Source organism: Xiphophorus couchianus, chromosome 16 (genome assembly GCF_001444195.1).
Source record: "Xiphophorus couchianus chromosome 16, X_couchianus-1.0, whole genome shotgun sequence".
NCBI classification, from domain to species: domain Eukaryota; kingdom Metazoa; phylum Chordata; class Actinopteri; order Cyprinodontiformes; family Poeciliidae; genus Xiphophorus; species Xiphophorus couchianus.
Window position 1 is genome coordinate 10,873,662 of NC_040243.1, and position 20,455 is coordinate 10,894,116.

General features: G+C 37.6%; 2 protein-coding genes across 2 annotated transcripts; both read right to left on the reverse strand.

Moving 5' to 3' along the window:
• Positions 1 to 10,012: 10,012 nt before the first annotated feature.
• Positions 10,013 to 15,404, reverse strand: LOC114160491 (inward rectifier potassium channel 2-like). The gene is made up of 2 exons (XM_028043095.1): positions 15,088 to 15,404; positions 10,013 to 13,634 (listed from the first exon to the last, which is right to left on the reverse strand). Exon 2 carries the CDS (start codon positions 13,404 to 13,406, stop codon positions 12,090 to 12,092), a length of 1,317 nt encoding a protein of 438 aa, XP_027898896.1. The 5' UTR covers positions 13,407 to 13,634; positions 15,088 to 15,404; the 3' UTR covers positions 10,013 to 12,089.
• Positions 15,405 to 15,489: 85 nt separating this feature from the next.
• Positions 15,490 to 20,352, reverse strand: LOC114160492 (inward rectifier potassium channel 16-like). The gene is made up of 2 exons (XM_028043096.1): positions 19,843 to 20,352; positions 15,490 to 17,715 (listed from the first exon to the last, which is right to left on the reverse strand). The coding sequence occupies exon 2, from the start codon at positions 17,687 to 17,689 to the stop codon at positions 16,550 to 16,552; it is 1,140 nt and encodes a 379-aa protein (XP_027898897.1). The 5' UTR covers positions 17,690 to 17,715; positions 19,843 to 20,352; the 3' UTR covers positions 15,490 to 16,549.
• Positions 20,353 to 20,455: the final 103 nt, after the last annotated feature.

Below are 20,455 nucleotides of genomic sequence, written 5' to 3' on the forward strand. Positions count from 1 at the left end.
GGTACTTTCAAGTTATGTTTTGTATTTTCTTAGTGTTTGGTGGTGCTTATATGTTATACAGTTTCATATTTAACAGAATTTATTCAACTTTGAATTTGAAGCATGTGAATTGAGATGGTTTTGTCCTCAAGTTCACCACTCACTTACCACTGCTGTCTTAGGTCACGAGGAGCCAAAAGCTTTATGCTACTATAAAAATACATCAGGTGGATCTTCAAATATGAATATCATTGCAAGTTATTGTTCCATTACTTTGGTGTGGAGTGTAAATTTTTGTTATAGTACTAATATTGAGTAGTCAAAACACAAGAAAGTAGCCTCCTCTGAAAAAAAAATAGATGCTATGTGAATCATATATTTGTCTGATTGCATCTATTGGACTGTGACATTAATAACAATATTTTTTTATGAATGTGGCAGGACATCCCTATGGAATAACCTAGACTGTTATTATATACTAGCTATGTGTATTCCAGCATAATAATTTGTTTTGTTTCAGTTTTTTATTATCTTAAAATTTTACATCACTGCAGGAACATGTGACTCCTTGCTGTAGGATTTTTAAAAATATTTTTATTGTTACAGTCGCAATTGTTTAAAAGCTTTACTGCGGGGACAATTACAACCTTTGAACAAATAGCTTACAGGGGTATAAAACCTCTGCCTTTCTACATTCCTGTGGCAGTAAGCTGTGCTGCAGTGCTAACACTTGTTTGAGCTCCAACAGAAACAGTAAGTGAGCATTTGGTTTCATCTCTTTATAACAAAGCTACACAATGTGAAAGAATTTAATTTGTATCAAATTTACTTATTATAAACAAGCAATAGATATTCAGTTAAAACTATAGAGACATAATGCATTCAGTTTGTTTTTTCTAGTGTCAGATCAATTTTGTGAACGAGTGCACACAATAGATCCCTTAACACGTAACATAGTGATGTGAAATTAAGAAGGCAGAGCACTCGTTCTGTTTATATAAGTGATGATTCCTCATGAGAAATGCAGAAATTTGAGCCGCCATATTCAGTATGAAGCGCTAATAGAGAGCATAACTAAACAAATCCTACCTGAAGGATCACACAGCATACAAGGAGAGTCTGTGTTGTTTACTGCATGATTCGGATTATTTGCACTATTTTAAAACGCAGGGACGGCAAAAGAAGGTGAAAGTTAATATCTTCACATTCTGGAGCAGAAGTGCTGCAAGCTGATGTCGACAAGTGGAACAGCTGCAGCAAGCCAAGCTGCTCTGTTAACTCCTCTCCCTGCAGGCTGTCCACTCGCCATCCAAATCAAGCCACAGTATCACCGATTATTTATTCAGTGCAGTTCATTTCAGTTGTTCATCTAACACAAGAAATGTTTGAACCGATCATAAAAAACAGGAACGTTTTTTCGTTTTTTTGTTTTTTTCAACCTGACCTCTCAACTTCTGTGTGGCTGATTACATAAATGTGTTTCCATGTTTCAGTTGATGACCTCCAGCATGACAAGCAGTTATTGATTCAGCAGATGTGATGTAGTCTGCAGCCATGCAAGTGTAAGCGTGCTCACACAGCCTTAACAACAAGAATATTCCTGAACTGCACAGGGGAATGTGCTAGAGGTTCTCAGCCTGCTGCAACACAGGCCTACAAACATACAAACCCACACAGAAAAAGGTTAATTAAAAAACTTTAAAAAATGACTGCTCCCATTTAGATTAAAAATTCTAATTCCAAATTTTTAAGATTGAGACACCTACAAAAACGCATCACACATTAGAACCAGTGTTACAAATGAAAAAGTATCCAGCTGTTGGACCACCAGCCATGAAGGAAGGCCGGTATAACTACTTGATTCAACCAACTTTCAGCTTCATTCATTAAAAGGATGTAGTTTTAGGAAGGAAAAAAAGAAGAGAAGGCAAACACGGTGTCTGTTGAATCCAAGAGGAAAGACAAAGTGTTCAGATCCCAGCTGATCTCATGGAAACCTGGGGGTCCCCAGTGACAGCGGGTGCACCAAGGAGGCTTTTCTGCAAGTCTCTGCCTGTTAACCCAAAGCAACTGGGGTGTACATAAAAAGAACCAGACTGCTGAGGTGCTGTTTTATTTTTTTAAACCTCCTCCTGTCTTGAAATTTATGAGGTCTTGTAATCATTTATTCCTCTGGCCACTTTTTTATTGTAGCTACCGCAGCCCCACCCATGGATTATTTTGACAATAAGAGTGCTCCATCAGTTTAGAAACCAAACTTGTTTACATTCAAATTATTGATGAAATTGAAGTTTAGGTTATAAGGATATTATGCAAAAAAGTAACAGAAAAATAAAACGAAGACAGGCAAACATATCTAAAGTGGACTTTCAAATTTATTAACAACACTGTTAATAAACATATGAGGATTAAAATTCAAGATGGAGAAACTGAAGGAGTTTCATTGCTCTCAGGCGATTTACCCAACAACACAAAGCCAGCTTGCTGGTCTTGTTGTATAGGCTTTTCTAGATACCCCAGGGTGAGATTGTGATCATGCCGAACTTCCTTTTCAGTTTTTTTTTTTTAAACTAGAAAAGTAAAAATAATCATCTCATGAATGGGATGAGGTTTTGTGCCTCAAATTGACCTGGCTCAGTGTTTGACTTTTGCCCAGATTACTTCCAAGTCTGCCAATGTTTAAATGACATGAAATAATCCGGGCTTCTGGGAAAATGACAATGTCATATGAGCTGCGTCTCCGTTTCAAAGTAATCTCTCAAGCTGGCAGAACAGTGGATCACATGCACATTCATGGTGAGCTGCTCCACTTGAATACCGAAAGCCTTCCAAAAGTGGTTATACCTCTTGAGTTGCTGTTGCATTACAACTACGAACATCTATGTATTCTGTTGGAATTTGGAGTGAAAACACATCACATAGTAGTTCATGATTGCGTCAAAGAGTATACATATTTTAAAAAATTTTTGTACAAATAAAAAAATTAAAAGTGTGTTATGCATTTGCAATAAAACCAACAAAGTCAACACTTACAGAGTATATCTTTCCCAACCATGCATTTGCTTTCCATCCACGTCACATTTATATATTACTTTGTGTGGTTCTATCACCTAATATCCCAATAAATCACACCTAGGAGTAAGATAACAGAATATAAATAGTTCAAAGGCTTTTAATAGTTTTGCAATTCATTCACGGCAAGTCTAGAGATCTACTTTCTCTGTATATTTGCTCCTTGTTTAATTATCTTTATCTTTACCTGGTCAGCAAAAACCAGGTTGGTTGACCTGACCAAAAACCAAACCAGGTTGGTTTTTGCTGACCAGGTCACTTTGCTTCTTTCCAAGGTGTTGGAAGTGACCAGGAAAGTCATCAGATAAGAGTACAATTGTGACTACCTGAGCCTTCAGGTGTAACACCAAACCCTCTTTTTACTTTAAGGATGTCCTTAAGAGGCACAATGCCATTCTCCTGTTACCCCTTTACTCCTGACAAAGATTGAAAACATGCCCTATTTTCAATGCTCCACTAGAGCAGAAACGGCTTCTATTACACGAACGGCTGCTAAATATTGTGCCCATAAGAAAGTAAGACCCTCCGGTTCTTATTTCCTTTCTTTTCCAATTTGGAAACATACATTTGTGGCAAATTTCCAATTCTCCAGTTGCACATATATGTAGTAACTGTTTTTTAACAATTTTCTTTCTGGTTGTAATTGAATGATTATGACCCAATAATACCCTAATGGACAAAATAATAGTGTAAGGTAAATCTTTTCCTTATTTGTTTTTTCTTAGCTTTTTTTTCCCAGCTAAATTTCTAATCATAAGTCACATGTTAAAGCTTCTGTGGCTTTGTTGTTTCCTTATTGCAGACCTGCTTAAAACAAGACATGCTTAAACCAAACATAAGCCACCTCCGTAATCTCAGGACAAGCGGGACAGGGGAGAAAATTGTGTTGTGACGTGAAGAATAATCTCCTTGTGGGGAGAAATTATATTCTGAGCAGAATAAAGACTAATAGAGACTCTTTTTTTCTTATTAGCAATAATAATAAAAAAAATTATTACATTACTAAAATTAGAACATAGAATCAGATGTACTTTTTAATTAATAGACCAATAGAGTGAAACTCCTTCTTTTACCTTCCCATGAGGTTTGACCCTTTGCTGGAGGATGTGATATTTACTAGATGTCAATTAACACAGACCAGTTCTGTTCCTGTCAGGTCTCTGAAGAGACTCAACATCAGTGTCCCACATCTGCATGGCAGTAGGGCCATCCGGATGTAAATATTCACTTGTGCGCTTTGAAGCCTGGCAGATAATCTCACCTGCAAAAGAAAGAAGATGATATCAACCATCTGCTTCGTCTAGAGGGGATTTGGTAGACTCACTGTGGCGGAGCAGAATGATTAGGCCTTTCTGGTGTCCCGTTCCATGGGGTGCCTGGCTCAATGTCACTGCTGATTGGATCCTTTAATCTTGTTCTGCGTGAATTAAAGCTAAAGTAAGGAGGGAATGATTGCATTCACTTTGCCCCATGCCCTGCTTCTGTCCACCGTTGTGTATGTGTACATATGTATTGAATTGCTTGTTTCCGAGGGTTAGCAGTTACTGTACGATCATCTTTGGCACAACTCTGACCTGACATTTCACTGACCTTTATTTTGATGCGAATAAAGTTTGCTGAAAGGCGAGCTGAAAAGAAAGTGGTTAGTATTGTCTTGTAACAAACTGTAAACTGCGAATATGCACAAATAATTAGAATTAAATTAAGAATGTGTTTTATTTTTTGATAGCATGAAAAAAAAACTAACTAGATCAGCTTATTCTGTTAATGATGCTTGCAAGTTTAGTGGTCAGTCATGGATTCATTCACGTTCTATAAAAAAAAATCTAAACTCTTTTCTGTTTTTACTCTACACTGCCATTAAATGTTCAACCCTATATTAAGCAACAGCATAATAAAACTCTTGAAACGACTTTTGAATTTAGTAAGCCACTCCAAGATTAGCAGTGATTATTTTCTCACCCTTTCATTTTTTAGACAAGTCCTTGTTTTTAATTTTTTATATGTATATTTCTGAAGAGTTCTTGTAAATTGTTCAAATAAAATGTTAGAATTTTGATGTTATTTAATAGAATGTGTTCTTTTACCTTAGATGGTTGAGTGAGAGCTTTGATACAATTTTTCGATCTCATAAATTCTGATTGGCTTCTTCTTCATTTCATACTTTTGCACCAACTATTAATCAGTACTAACCTCAGCGACACTGTGCCACACTTTGAGAACCCACGAAATTTTTTTTTTTTTTTTTTTTCATAATCTACTTATAGTCTCTTACAGGTGTTTATGTGAGTAAATAAATAATTTCAACCAACAGCAGGTCACTCATAGTTTGTTCAGGGGTCATAATCTCTCATATGTCCTAACAGTTGACTGACCCAAACATGCATCATAACCATAACCAATAGAGAATGTTTAATAGAACTTTTTTTGAGAATATGTAATCAAATAACCAATTGACTACCTTTGTGATGTTTTATCTCCATAAATCAAACATACACAAAATAAAGCATACAAAATCCACCCGCTTAGTTATAAAGGGATATTTTGAATCTTAAATTCATCTGAAGGTGCTTTAATGGTAATAATTTAAAGGTATTTTGTTTAATTAATTTATGTGGACACCCAACCTCATCTGGTGGAATAAGAATGAGTTAAATCTTCAACAAAAACAGCAAAAAAACCCCCAAAAAAACGTATCTATAATAATCTTGCACAGGGATAAGAAATCCAGAAATAAGTAAGAATTACATCAGAAAATATTGTGGAGCAGAGGTTTATTATAAAAGCTATGCATTTTTCAATTGAGTGTTTCCTATTAAAGCTCTTGTTGCTGATTGCTTCTGTATGGTTACAGTAACCATGGCTATGGGCTCTTTTCGGCTCTGGAAACCACTTTGCCCTGAGGGTGCTGGAGAGCGGCGTGTTCAGTGGAAAGTTGTGTCCAATCCATACGCAAAACATGAGCTCCATTCACAAATACAGATTTGCTGCATCCAAATTGAGGCTTGTCTCGTGAAAGAGATGCATGATGAGTTAGAAAAACAGACCGAACCCCTTAAAAGCTGAAAAGTGAAGCGCATGTGGAAACGAATGTGCGTTCAATGTGAATAAAATTTAATCTATGGGTGGTGATCATCAGCTTTCTGATTCAGGGACAACAGCTTGGCATGTTGGGTGACATCAGCACACATAAATACAGTGAGCACTGTCTGGCATTGCAGCAGCTGTTGCAAAGTATTTCAACATAGTAGCTGGCTGGATTTTGGTAACCTTTATCACTGAAGGTCTGGACCGAGTTCAGAGGTATCCATCTCTCCTGAGCTGTCTTCATGGGTGCTGCTCAAGTATCCTGTGTTCTATAAATTCTCAATTTTGTATACATTTGTTAACAACATATACTGCAAACAGTATATGTTGTTTGACTCAGTGCTAACATTATGACAGAGACTTGACACAAATGCACCCAGACAATTACAGAGAGGATGAGGATTAGAGGCATGGCCCTTTCACCTCACCAAGTATAATTACTTATATCTGCTCTGAGAGTGAACCTATGTGGATGCAGGCTGCCCAACATGGTGCCTTTGAAAGCTCTTCCTAATGTATTGTGCCTAATTTGCAGATAGGCGACAAAGGATGGCACCACACAAAGATAAGTTCTGTCAGTGCAAGGAGGCCAAGGCTCTACAGTGATCACCAAGTAGCCTAGGTATCACTTCCTGGCTCTGGCTGTGTTTGTCCATATGCAGGAGCTGGAGCCAAAAGCATAAAGGTCAGCGGCATGAATAGACGTGCAGTTACTAGCGTAGAAATAGCAGTGTGATTACTGGTTTGCAAGTGTACCATGCCCGAATGACAATGTGTGCAAAGAGTCTCGGCTTAATGGAGATTTATTTGTATGTAAAAGAGAGAGCAAACTGTGAACAGTAAAGTAAATCAATAAACTAACAGCAAGCAAACACATAGGGCTGCGAGTCAGCTGATACGCTGAGGGCCGGTTGTGACGCTGCCGCTGCGGCACCTCACACACACACAAGCACACACGGAGCGAATAAATACGCATATTGTCTTTCAGCAGGACAGCCGAATGGAAAAACTCTGATTCCCATCCAACATATTGTACCTGTTGGACTTCTCTCCATCTCCGCTGAGGGTCATGAGACACCCAGCTGTCAGTAACGTGGCTAAAAAAGAGTGGCAGCTGGGGTGCTTGTTTACGCTTGTGAACGTACAAGGTTATCATGATTTAAATTTTTAATCTAATAAAAATAACATGATGGGAGGGGCATGGGTGTTCTCTGTTAACAGTAAGGAAACCCCTTCGCACATCCGTCAACAAAATATCCCCTCTTATGACTCAGCCATTTGCTCTTGAAGGAAAATGTTTGCCAGCAGTTTGAATCTGTTTTAAAGCTATGCATGGATGTGTGCTTGACCTAAATCATAGGGATATTGGAAGACATCCCAGGCTATAAATCAAGCAGCTCTATGCACAAAGCTCAAGTTGTGGTTTGAAGTACTCCAGGATGTAAGATAACAAGAAACTCTGAATTTAGCATGCATTTGATTCATTTGTGGGGCGATAATAAACTTATTTGCTAAGTATCACCAAAGAACTTATGCAATAGTCATGTCATCGTGATAATATAATTTTCTGTGGCAAGAAGAAAGCAACTGTTGAAAGAAATCTATATAAAGTGGATATGCTTCTTAAAACTTATACTATATTTTGAAGAACCCCTATTTGGTGTACTGAAGTGCATCCATGCATGCACACAGAGAACATGCAAACTCCATGCAGAAAGACCCCAGTGGGTATTTGAATCTGTATGACCTTTCTTGCTGCAAGGCAATAGTAATACCTACTGCAACCGTTCAAATGTTGATTCCAATTATACTGTAGTTGTGGGATGTCAAAATCCTTCTCACAAAGCACCTGCTGGAGAACTACGGAAGAGAATTAGGGCCACCGTAAAATAAAATAAAAGAATTCTGAGATTAAAGTTCAGAATTCTGACTTTAAACTCAGAATTCTTTTTTTTTTTTTTTTTTTTCGGTGGCCCTAATCCTCTTCCGTAGGAGAACAGAGCTAAACATATTAAAAACATTGCAATAAAACTGCATCCTGACAACTCATGGCCCTGCTGGTCACCTGAACAAGATGAGAGAAATCTCTGTATGCCATTATTTCACAGCTTTACATTTTCCTTTGCCCCTACAGTAACACAAAACCAGATTATTTTTAATCAGTCTATGAAAATGTGAAGGACAGCATTCATGTCCAAGATGCTGTGTGGTGATCTCACCAGTTCATTGACGAGCCTTAATTCTGGCACACAGAGAATAGCTATTTATAGGGTGACAAGCAGCAGATGCTCTGCATGTGGGGTTGGGATAACAATTGTGATATATCTTTTTACATATCTAGAGCAGAAATGCTTCCTCCTGTGAAATAAATATGCCAACAATTTTAACACTCTTTAAAATTATGAGCATAAAACAATTGCTGAATGACATTCGTTGAGACAAACCAGTGCTCTCTCTGCTATAACAGGTAGGAGCAGAAAGCATACACTTCCACAGGTTGTAATTCATGTTCTACAAATCTATGCTGTGGCCGGTAATACAAAGTGTGACGTTTTTCTTTGTTTTCGTCACTCATTTTAACATTCAGTTATGCCATGTGTCACTTTTCAGAGCCTGTGACTTGTTCGTGTTTATGTTTGCCTCATTAATCTGAAGGTCAAGCAGATCAGTCTGTGGTTAATGAGCCAGTTCAGGGTAAGACGTCATCAGCCTCATCGACATGAGCTCGCCGGCCAACACATGGCAGTCGATTCTTTCAGAGCACCCTGAACAGACTGGCAAGTCACAGCGTCATTCATTCAAATGCTGCACATTACATTTCAAGGAGGTATTGCTAAAAAAAAAAAACTTATGGAGAAAATTTTAGATTAATGCCTTCATTGCCAGAAAATTAAGAACTATACAAGTTTTCTTTATATTTTTCTTTTCTTTATATTTTCCATTCTCGTCTCAGTCTAAAAAGTCTCAAATGGAGGAAAAAAATCAGAAAACTCTTGCTTTTTTTTTTTTTTTTAAACCAAACTCCTGCTTTGTGGCGTTTTCATTGGCTAATGTGGAAAAAACCCACAGGCGTCGAGCACTTCCTGTGTAGAAACAAATCCAATAGGCATGCTGCCTCACTGCGGATGTGTCTGATCAATCAGTTGCTGCATTGTGTCAGTCTGTGAAGGCAGAGTGCAGCACTGAATGGAAAGTGAGTAAATTCTCAGACAGTTGTGTCATTTTTCAAACACGGCTTCATCTCTAATACAACGGTATTGACCGAATGCATGGATTAACATATTTTTATGCGTAGTAATGCTTATTTAGGAGAGCTGGAGGTTGACTGTGTCTCCCCACTGGAACGTTGGCTTGTTATGCAACGTTATACACTTCTACTGCAGACACATCACTATCTAAAATCTATAATTTCTGATAATCTCTGGAAATCTTTGAAATTTGGTACCAAATAAATTAGGGTGAATTTGAACAACTGACCCTACACACCTTTCTTCAGGACACTTGCAGAATACATAGATTTTCCACAGTTTATTGAAAGAGGCTAAGAGGAGTGAATGAGGAGTTCTTTCCATTCCTGTCACTGAAAATGACTTCCAGTAGAGTAAGCTGATGTAGCACAGCAGGCTTTCGCAGAACCGGACCGAGTCAGTTTTGCTGAGTTATAGAAAATGATGGTTTTGAGCCCTGACAGACAGACTGTGGAATTTGGACCTCAGCTCCACATTCAAAAAACAGCCGTCAACAATTTCAGTCAAAGAGAAAAAAAAAAATATCTGGAAAACAAAACAGAAAACCTGGAGAAACAGTTATTTATCAAAGCTTCACACACAGTACCAAAATTCAGCCAAGTTTTATTAATGCATCAACGTCATAATGAATTTGTTTTAGTGTTTTATTGAAAAAACAAGGACATAAATAGTTTTATCTGCATTATCACTATACAGTGCAATATAATTTACAAAAGATTTTTTTTTTAAAAAAAAGCTGTACAGTCTGGGTTCTGCAGGAAAGTGGGAAGACAGTAGAAAAATAAAAACCTAAAACAGAAACACTACAGTGGTCTGGCATCCACAAGATTAATTCTTACAATGATGACTAAAACTAAACCTTCTGTAAGACTAAAATGAGTAAATTTGATCCCTGCAGGATGTTCTTTTTTTTAGACTATGACTGCAATATCAGTTAACATTGATGATTGTTAACCATCCAAAGCAAACATCTTTTCAGCCATGACCTCACCAGGACTGAGACGACTTACACTGCATTGCAAAAGCATTAATACCGCTTAAACGTTTCCACAGCTTGAAACCACAGAATTGAGTGTGTTTCATCTGGACTTTATATTGAAAACCAACACAAAGAAGTTAATAACTGTGAAATAGGAGGAAATCAGCTTTCACAGCTCAAATGAGTATCTGCAGCTCTTTTTGGTGGGTTTGCTGAGTCTTCATCTAAGCGTCACATGTGGATGAAAGTGCTCTAGTCAGACAACACTAAAATGTAGCTTTTCGGTTACATTTTTGTCTTTTGAATCAAAGCATATGCATCTGCTAAAACAAAACTTTAATTTTAATTAAATTAAACACAACACAATGCACCACTTGTGTTGGTCTTTAAATTACAAATCCAGTTAATACTTTGAATTTTGGCGCAAAACCGTAACAGGACAAAATATGAATAAAGTATTCATAAGGTATGAATACATTTGGAAAGCAGTGTAACTAGAATGTATCTGGATTCTGCATATCTCACGTCAAAAATTATGTTTATATAGAGTAAACTGTGGTAATAATCTGTTCAATCAATCCTTCATCAATCAACCATTGCTAGTTGAGGAAAGACATTAGGTTTTATATTTAACGTATAGCATGTTCGTACATACCTAACTTTGAGTAGTAAAGCCATTTCTGCTTTTCTTTGGAGGAAGAAGTTTCTGTTGCGGAAAAAGAAGTGCATTGAAGCTTTAAAGAACACACTCCACATAATCATGCTTGTCTACAGCTAGATAAAACACTAATGTGCAATCTGCAATTTGAAAACAATAACACTAATACAGTTTGGCTCTGAGATTTCTGTCTATACAATATGTAACTTAGCAGCACTTAGCTTTAACATTCATCGCCTTGGCTCGTGATCGGGCCTCATGTCTCTTCCTGACACCTGACAGTATTGCACATTAAAACACAAAAACCTGCAAGAAGTGGCAGCAATCTGCAAAAATAAAATAAAATAAATTTTTTTAAAAATCACATCTTCACGTGTCTGTGCTCTGTGAGATCTAATGCAGTGTGTGCTCAATCAGAGTGAAATCAGCTGAGTTCCTGTAGACCAGAACTTTTGTTAAGGCACACGTTGCAAAAGATTCTCCACATGGACAAGATGATAGGCTGAGGAGAGTAGTGTACTCAGAATTTGTGCAAATCATACATTTTTTTCTATTTGACCATTAAACCAGCACATTTAAGAAGACTGAAAGTTTTTGCTAAGAGACCAGCTCATTAACAATCATAGACCCATTTTTTGTGTTGGTAATTTTAACCTTTAAAACAAGTTTGAGTACTATTTTCAAAACTTTTATTTTAATCCTGTGTGACACTTAGAAAACAACAAAAAAATATTAAGTTCAGGATGTTTCTTTGCACATGTGCAAACAAGGAATATGTAATTAATCAAATGGAAAATAGCTTTTTAATAAAATATTCAAATTTATATCCTGTTAAGAGAACATACTGCACTGTGTGTGTGTGTGTTACATGTAACCCATTTTATAACACAACCCATGCAAACAGTGACTCCATAAATTATATAAGAAGTTTATATTTGGTTTTAAGTGCACACTGTGCTTCTGCACAGAGACTTTTAAACCCTGGTTTCTAACAAACTGCCATGCAATTATTAAAAACACCAACCAGAATAGAGTTCAAGCCCATTTAGAGTTCAAGCCCATGCAGTTATATCTCTGATTCTGCTGTGAAAGGTCTTGCTTCTAAAGGCAAAGAGTCCAGGTTGCATTCTGAGTTTGAAACCAAATCTGCGCTTGTATCCTCAAGACCACTAACTTCAGCGTCCCTCATCAACCTGCTATTGTCCTCCTCTAACTCCTCCTCCATCTCAACTTTCTCCAGAGCCACTTCGTTCTCGTAGCAAAACGAGTTCCTCAGGCTGGAAGAATTCGATTTCTTCTCAGCCAGCTCCCTAGCACTACAAGTGGGAGTGCTGGGCACCTCGTAGGTGTTGTCAAATCTTGAGTAGTCTACTTTGTAGTAGTTCTTTTCTTCAAAGAGCACTGGCTCAAAGCGGTGGCCCCAGAGGATCTCGCTGGCCACGTAGGAGCTCCGACACTGAGTTGTCATGGCAGTGGCCTCCACCATACCCTCGAGAATCACAACAATCTCAAACTCTGAGGTCTCCAGCTCCTGCTTGTTCATCTCGTAGAATGGGCTGTCCTCATCAATCTCATGCACGATGGTGATCGGAGATACAAGGAAGATTCTGTCGATCCCACTGTCAAAGCCGACGTCAATGTCTACCTGATCCAGAGGAATGAACTCTCCCTCCACTGTGGTGCGGGACTTGAGGAGCTGCGCCCTGACGTGAGCCTCTACCAAGTGACTTTTCCTCAGGTTTCCAACCCTCCACATCAGGCATAGCTTACCGTCCCTCATTGCTACCGCAGCATAGTGGCTGAACACAAGAGTCTCATTCCTCTTCTTGGGCTTTGCCATCTTGGCCATGACGGCACCAATGATAAAAGCATCAATAATGCAGCCCACAATGCTTTGGAACACCACCATGAAAACAGCAATGGGACATTCCTCCGTCACATAGCGATAACCATACCCAATTGTGGTTTGGGTCTCGACTGAAAACAAAAAGGCTGCAGTGAAGCTGTCCACATTGGAAACACATAATTGAGTCTCATTCTCCAAGTCCCCATAAACCAGTGCCACGACCCAGAAGACAAGTCCAAAAAACAACCATGACAAGAGGAAAGACAGACAGAATATGACAAACATCCAGCGCCAGCGGATGTCCACGCAGGTGGTGAAGATATCTGCCAGGTAGCGCTGGCCTTTTTCGCTCATATTGATAAACTGCACATTGCAGTGGCCGTCCTTGCTTACAAAGCGGCTCTGACGCTGCTGCTCCATGTGTCCTTTGTTTACGTTGCCATTCCCGTAGCCATTTGGAACGGCGATGGATGCTAACTTCATGCCATCTTCCTCTGAGGACACAATGCTGTAACGGTGGCTACGCAGGCTCCCCATCACTTCCAATTGTGGGGGCTGGGCCAGTTCTGCTTTGGAAAACAGTCTCAGTTTTTGGTAGAAGCGTTGGAGAAACAGTTTTGAGTTCTCTGGGGGTCAATCTAGGGCAGGAAATGTGGCCAACAGGACTTGGGCCTGTGGAGAGGATGTTCTTCTCTGCTGTGCACCGTCGGTGAGGGTAGTTCACTCCTCTCTTACACTTGCTTTGAGTCTCATCAGTGACAGGGGCTATGAAATATAAAGACAAAAACAAAATCCTATTATAACATGCTGTCTGAAAACTGGATTGCATGCTTCAAATTAACAGTATTGTTACAGTAGATGCAAAGAAGATAAAAAGTATAAACAATACACGTGGACTTAAATGTATCCTTATCGTGCAGCTTTTTACAAAAAAGTTTGTTCAGTGTACTTAAATGCTATAAAGAAGTTACAGATTATACACTGCAGTGTATACCACAATGAAATTAAATACTAAAATATCTATTTTATTGTACTAGCTATTTTAATTGCCCATTTAAAAAAGCATTATTACTTAACCAGTAACCTTGCACTTTGTGAAACAGAGCATCAAGGACAGCAAAAACAGAAAAGGTATTGACACAGTGGATGAGAGACCCATTAAAATACAACACCACAGGCTACAAATTGCAATGGACATGCAACCTGCTCTGCTAGTTCCAAAGCTACTCCAGCTCCACTTTTTACTTTTGGGTGTTTATTTACTATTTTTTAAACTCAAAAAAATTGGCAGATATATGTCTCTTTTTTTCAATGTTCTGTGCATACAATACGAAGAATCAGTTTTCCTATTATTAGCATATATTTTTCTCAGTTAATGATTTCACATCAGGATTGACTGGAAATACGTGGAAATATACGTGGACTTAGTTTTTTTAAGGGCTATGTTTCCTATAAACATTAAATGAAAATAAAACGCAAAAGTCATTATTGTGTCAACCTACATACAGTAACAAATTGATGTGGGGATGCACACCATATTCTATTAATGTGTACAAGCATAACATTTCCGGTTTTTCTGTGTTCGGAAAACAAATCTCTGACTTTAAAAACTTAGTCCCCTCAGTCATCAGCTCTTTGCCAGAAGAACTGTTTGCTTCTTGTCCGCTCTGCATCATGTCACTTATTGCTGTCATTTGTTACATGGTGACAAATGAAGACCTGCGGAGTCATCACAGTCTGTGATTGTTTGTTTTGCATTTGCTATCGGATGGAGCCAACTACTGAGGCAGATGGAAAGTGGTTATATAAAGCGGCTCTGTTTTGTTTCGTAGATCAATAACTATGTCAATTATTTAGCTAAAGATATCGTTAAATTAAAGATTTTCAGCTTTTCTTTCCTATGTGAAATGATGCATGCAATTTCCGATTTAAAAAATATATATGACATCTTATTGATTTACATTTTGCCATTTTTAATAAACATGGTCATAAAAGTAGCTACAAGCAATTTCAAGAGATTTCACAGTGCACTCATGCCATTGATCTTTGAAAAGTATAGAAATAAATTATTTGCACAATCATAAAATTATGTATGTTTTCAGTCGTTGCTGTCATTCAAACGGAATTTTTCTATTGGTGAAATAAGTCACCAAATCTCATTCATATGTGCAATTAATAAATGAAATAGAACATTTCCAAAATCAGACGCATCACCTACCTGTTGGATCTTGGAACGCAAACTGGATCTTCTTTCGCTGTTATAACTCCGAACTGCGACAGATTTGCTCTCCTCCGCCTTCTTAATATTTTGTCCGGTTTGTTATCGTCTCCTGGTTTCCCGTGAGCAGCTTTGAACCCAGCCATAACCCTCTCCAGCGACACTGAAGCAGATAGTTGTGGTTCCGAAGACAAGACTTTGTAAAACACGTGTCTCCATAAACCCCGCCCCCTGAGCAGACACAGCCAATGGGAACCAGGAGCGTCTTTTCGAGGGTCTAAGAGTTTCATTTAGTTTTGTTTGACATTTAGGGAAAAGTGGTTAATTCAGACATACTAAGAAATAAGTTCTAAATCAGTATTGTACATCCGTTTTCTAAAACACACCAACATGAACAGAGTTAAAAAATAGTAATTTACTAGCCAAAGTAATCATATACAATATATGAACACATGTAACACATGTAGGCGCTGTTCAGCCGTAAAAAAGTTGCTCTGTCAAGTGCCTCATAAAGAACCGCCTGTCAGCAATTTACCCTGAATGTGACGGCAGACAAATAAAAAATCTAATACGAATACACATGAAAACGGAGCCTTTGTGCTCTTAATTTAATTCAGAGCACTGAATTAATTCAGAGCTGTGTTTCTTTGAAATAATTTCCCTGCTGGGATGAATAAAGTAATTCTATTCTATTCTATTCTAATTTCATACATGGTCCCTGGGCAAGAGCAGGTGTCGTACGGTATATAAAGATTTACATCATTAGTTTTTATTTCATTCTTATTAATATTATTATCAATTTAGGATGATTATGTTAGTTGGTTAGGGGCATTTAAATATGCCACATACTTAACTACTGTATCCCAAAATAAGAATATGTTAAAATACAGTGTCATTTTGTTGTGTCAAAATGTTTATTTTATTTTTATTTATTGATTTTTCTAATGAAATCATAGAAACAAATTAACTGGAAATGTCACAAGATTTACACTCAATAATATCTTATGACCCTGTTGATTTCAGTGTTTCTTTGAAGTTTTAAAAAAAACAACCAGCTACAGTGGAATGGTTTATATCAGAACATATGCATGTGATAGAAGTCACTGTAAATTATGACAGTTTAAAATGATACATTTTTGTACTGTGTAAATATGATACAAATTCCTTAACTTCCCCACTCACAACAGGACGATTCTATGTCTGCTCTTTTGGGACATTCACATAGAAAACATAATTATTTTATGTTGTGTAATGTAAAGAAATGCAATTTTAAGTGACAAATAGAAGCTCTATTAAATTTCCATTTGTTAGCCAAACACACAACTTATTGCCTACAAGCCATAAATCAATATATTATAAGATTTGGATGAAAATGTATATACATAGACATTCAAATGGTTTCACATTTCATATTTAGTACGCACAGTAAAATAGTTCGTCATATGTACATGCATTTGTTTGATTACAAAGATGTTTGCATCACTACCTCTTCGGGGCTGTTAGTGGTGGCCCAGTAGATGTGGCTGTTTACTGTAAATGATGGTAAGAGTGAATTGCGCTCATTAGGGTGTCCACTTTCTCTTTCATAAGCCTCTGCACAGAGCCTGGGCACTGGCACCCAGGTGGTTTCATTGAACATAGCATAGTCCACCTTGTAGTGTCTCTTCCCCACTTTCAGTATATCGTGGAAACGCTGACCCCAGCGGATGTCTGCAGAAGTGTAGGACGTACGTGTCTGATGGAGCAGCCCTGTGGAGTCCCCGGTGTAGGTGAAGGAGATGAGCAGTTCAAATTTCTTCCTCTTCAATTCATCTGGACCTATTCTGTAAAGGGGACTTCCTGGTTTTAGCTTGTGAACAATTGTTGTGGGGGTGACGAGAACGACATGTGGGTTCTCGAGGTCCAAATCCTGGTACAGCATCACAACAGAACCTCGCTTCTTCACATGCCGGACAAGATGGGCCTTGACGACTCCCTCCAGAATGTGGTTACCCCTGAAGTCTCCGAGACGCCATGACAGACACAGCACCCTATTCTGCAGGTTGACCACTGCGGAGCTGCTGAAACGCACTGCCTGAGACCTCCTTCGGGCTGATGCCATTTTAACCACAATGATGCCAATAATAATAGTGTCGAGAAAGCAGCTAAATAGATTATGGATGGTAACCACAATAATGGCCCCAATGCAATTCTCAGTCATTCCCCTACTTCCATAACCAATAGTTGCCTGGGTCTCCATTGAGAACAGGAATGCTCCAGTAAAGCCACGCACGTTGTCCATGCAAGGATTGTTATCTGAACTCTGAGTGTCGCCATGTATATAGGCAATGAGCCAATAGCAGAGACCGAAGAAGATCCAGGAGAGAATATAAGAAAGGGAAAAGAGAAGGAACATCATCCTCCAGCGAATCTCTATGAGGGTGGTGAAAATGTCCAGTAAATATGGGCTCCAGTCTCCAGGGGGCTTCTGGAATGCCACCTGGAACCGGCCATCTTTCTGCATGTAGCGGAGCCGCCTTCTTTCCTTTCCATTTTTCTTGCTCAGTGTATGAACTGAGGTGCTATTGATGTCAATGATATGCTCTTCGCTTTCAGTGCTCATGTTGGTAATGAGTGCCTTTCAGTCTCCTATGGAAATAAAAAGATAAGATGGAAGTAAATATTAGGATTGTATTATTTTAGATTGTGGCGTTACTACAATGTCCTCATATAATTTCCCTCTGTAAAGCATGGCTGTTTTTTCTACTATTATTTATATAATCAAATAGAATGTATTTATAACATCCTACACTCTAAAAAGATTTGTTTCATTTTCAGTTTTACATAAAAAATGTCATTATACACTGGTCTACTACTAAATTAGAGCCACAGGGTGTTATCTTTATGCCCTTTAAACTGAACAGAACAATGACTTTATGCTGCTATTTCCAGAGGTGTTTTGTGGGTAGTTTTCCATATCAGCCATTAGTTCCTTCCCTTGGTTTTGTCCTCAATAAGATCTAAAAAAATTTCCTTTCCTTTTCACTGTGTTCCACATAGAAACATGTTTTATTCCTTAACCTTTCCTCTAACAGTTTCTGATTGTGGATTTCTGTGATGGCAAATGAATGCACCTTGATGACGAAAACAAATTATTAAGCACATTAGACCACACTTTAGCGATCATTGTCAAGTGTGAACACTTCTAAAAGTGATGAAACAACACAGTGCTAAACACAGAATCAACCATCCTAAATGATAATGACAGCTGTCAAGCATGGTGGTGGAGGTTTAGTAATTTAGGTTTTCTGGCATCTTGCAACATTGAGTTGGCTCTAACTTAATCTCTACATCAAAGCTTTCAATAGTCAGACTCAATCTGCTAAAAAGCTTAACTTGGACAAAACTCAAAGGCCTACAAACAGTTTTGAACTTAAATAAACCCTAATTTTTAATGTGTTGAGATTACCTCTTTTATATTTTATTTCAGTTTGTAGTCTTCCAAATGTAACCAAGAGCAAAAAGGGGGGATTTGACATTTCCTTAAAAGTGTAGGAAAAAGCTCAAAGAAAGTATTTATTTGTTTTGTTATTTTTACTACAAGCCTAGGCAATTACACAGAATTGACCTCAGTTTGGTATACTTATTAATCAGTTTGAGTTCCTTTAAAGGTAAATTATTGATCAGTCACCACTTCTAATAGCTTTCACCTCCGAATGTTACCTGAAATGTCAAACGTTAACTGCATGTCCCCCTTTCCAGAAACACACAGAACAAAAGCTGGCACATTTCTATCATTTTATTTTACTGACAGCTCACTGATAACATGTTCGCTATCTGGATTATCTCAAAGCTTCTCACTGATCAAAAATAAAGAATGTTCTTCATGTCAGTCAACCTGAGAGTTTATTGCCTTGCTCAATCTGGTGAGAACATGTGGCTAATGTTAATCACAGTTTATGATGACTGGTCTATCATGCATTCTAATTTTAACACTGCATATGGTTTAGTTGTCCCACTAAAGAAATAAGGATTGCAAATTTTGTCTCTTATATTGTGCACAGTAGTTCTATGCGTTGTAAAAACAGTGTTCCTGTCAGTCAGACATTATCATAGGTCAAAAAAGGTTGCCTACTGTTGGTGAGTAACCAAAGTATGTACTTAAGGTTAAAAAAAACCCCACAAGATTGTCTATAAAAAATATAGAAATTCCTGCTGCAATTAGAAATATTGTAAAATATTGTAAAATACGCAGTCAATAGATTTTTTCTTCTTCGCCAGAGTGGATAAAGACATTCAGGTCAAAGAAAAAAAATTAAGCAGGGACAAAGTGACCATGGAGGAATTAATTCTTCTGAGTTTCTGCTTAAGCTTGTGATTATTTTCAAATACAGATTTAATTTCTATTATTTAACACTTATTGTGTATTGTCTAAGTTACCATTTTTGGCAGGGGTTGAGAGTAAGATCACAACACCAAGTGACACTGAAATACAGTAAGCTTAGGTTTTAATCATGACCCCACAAAAAACACTTTAATTCTAAATAATGCATTTAATATAGCCAAAACGTCATTTCATTAATGACTTCAATTCTGTTTTCTCCTTTAATAACTAAAACATATCTCACCAAAACTGGATGATACATATTTGTTATAATTGTTGACTTAAGTTGTAAAAAAATATTAGATTACATATTACCATACTTTTTTAAGTGGTTATTTTTCAATAAATCAGTCTGACAAGACAAAGAAGAAGGACTTGAAAAATCAACTTACCTGCCTCGTAGAAATCAGACTGGATCTGGTGTCACGAAGGCTAAAAGCTCCTCTGAGCATTAAAGAATGTGTGCTTCATGCGGGCATAACCTTCAAATGGTAGTAAAGCTTGACTGACTTGGTTCTGAGGCAAAGTCCCATTTTTTTTCTGATATTACTGCAATCATTTCCGCCTCAAAGCTCATTGGAAACTCTAAGTATTTATGACCTATGGAATATTTTAGAGATTCCTCAAGAAAAAAAAATAAAACATAAAATAAAAATAAATAAATAAAATAACATAAAAATATAACGTCCTACTTCACCAAATGGTGAAGTGGGACATTTTACAATCTGTCTAGATTTCCAAAAGATAACAAAAACAAGCAATTGTATAGATATTTTCAGCATGATATTTAAGCAATTTCCTGAAAACTTCCACAATCCATTACTCAGGAAGTTAATCTTTCTTCAGTCTGGTAGAAATACCTTCATGGGAACAAGGATTTTCTTTGTCCCAATGGTCTACAGTGCAGTTCCGATAAGACAAGATCACACCAAAACCAATGTGAAGGGAGTCAACTTTGAACTCCTCTTTAGAGCAGTTATAGAGTGTATCTAAGGTTGCTGTAAA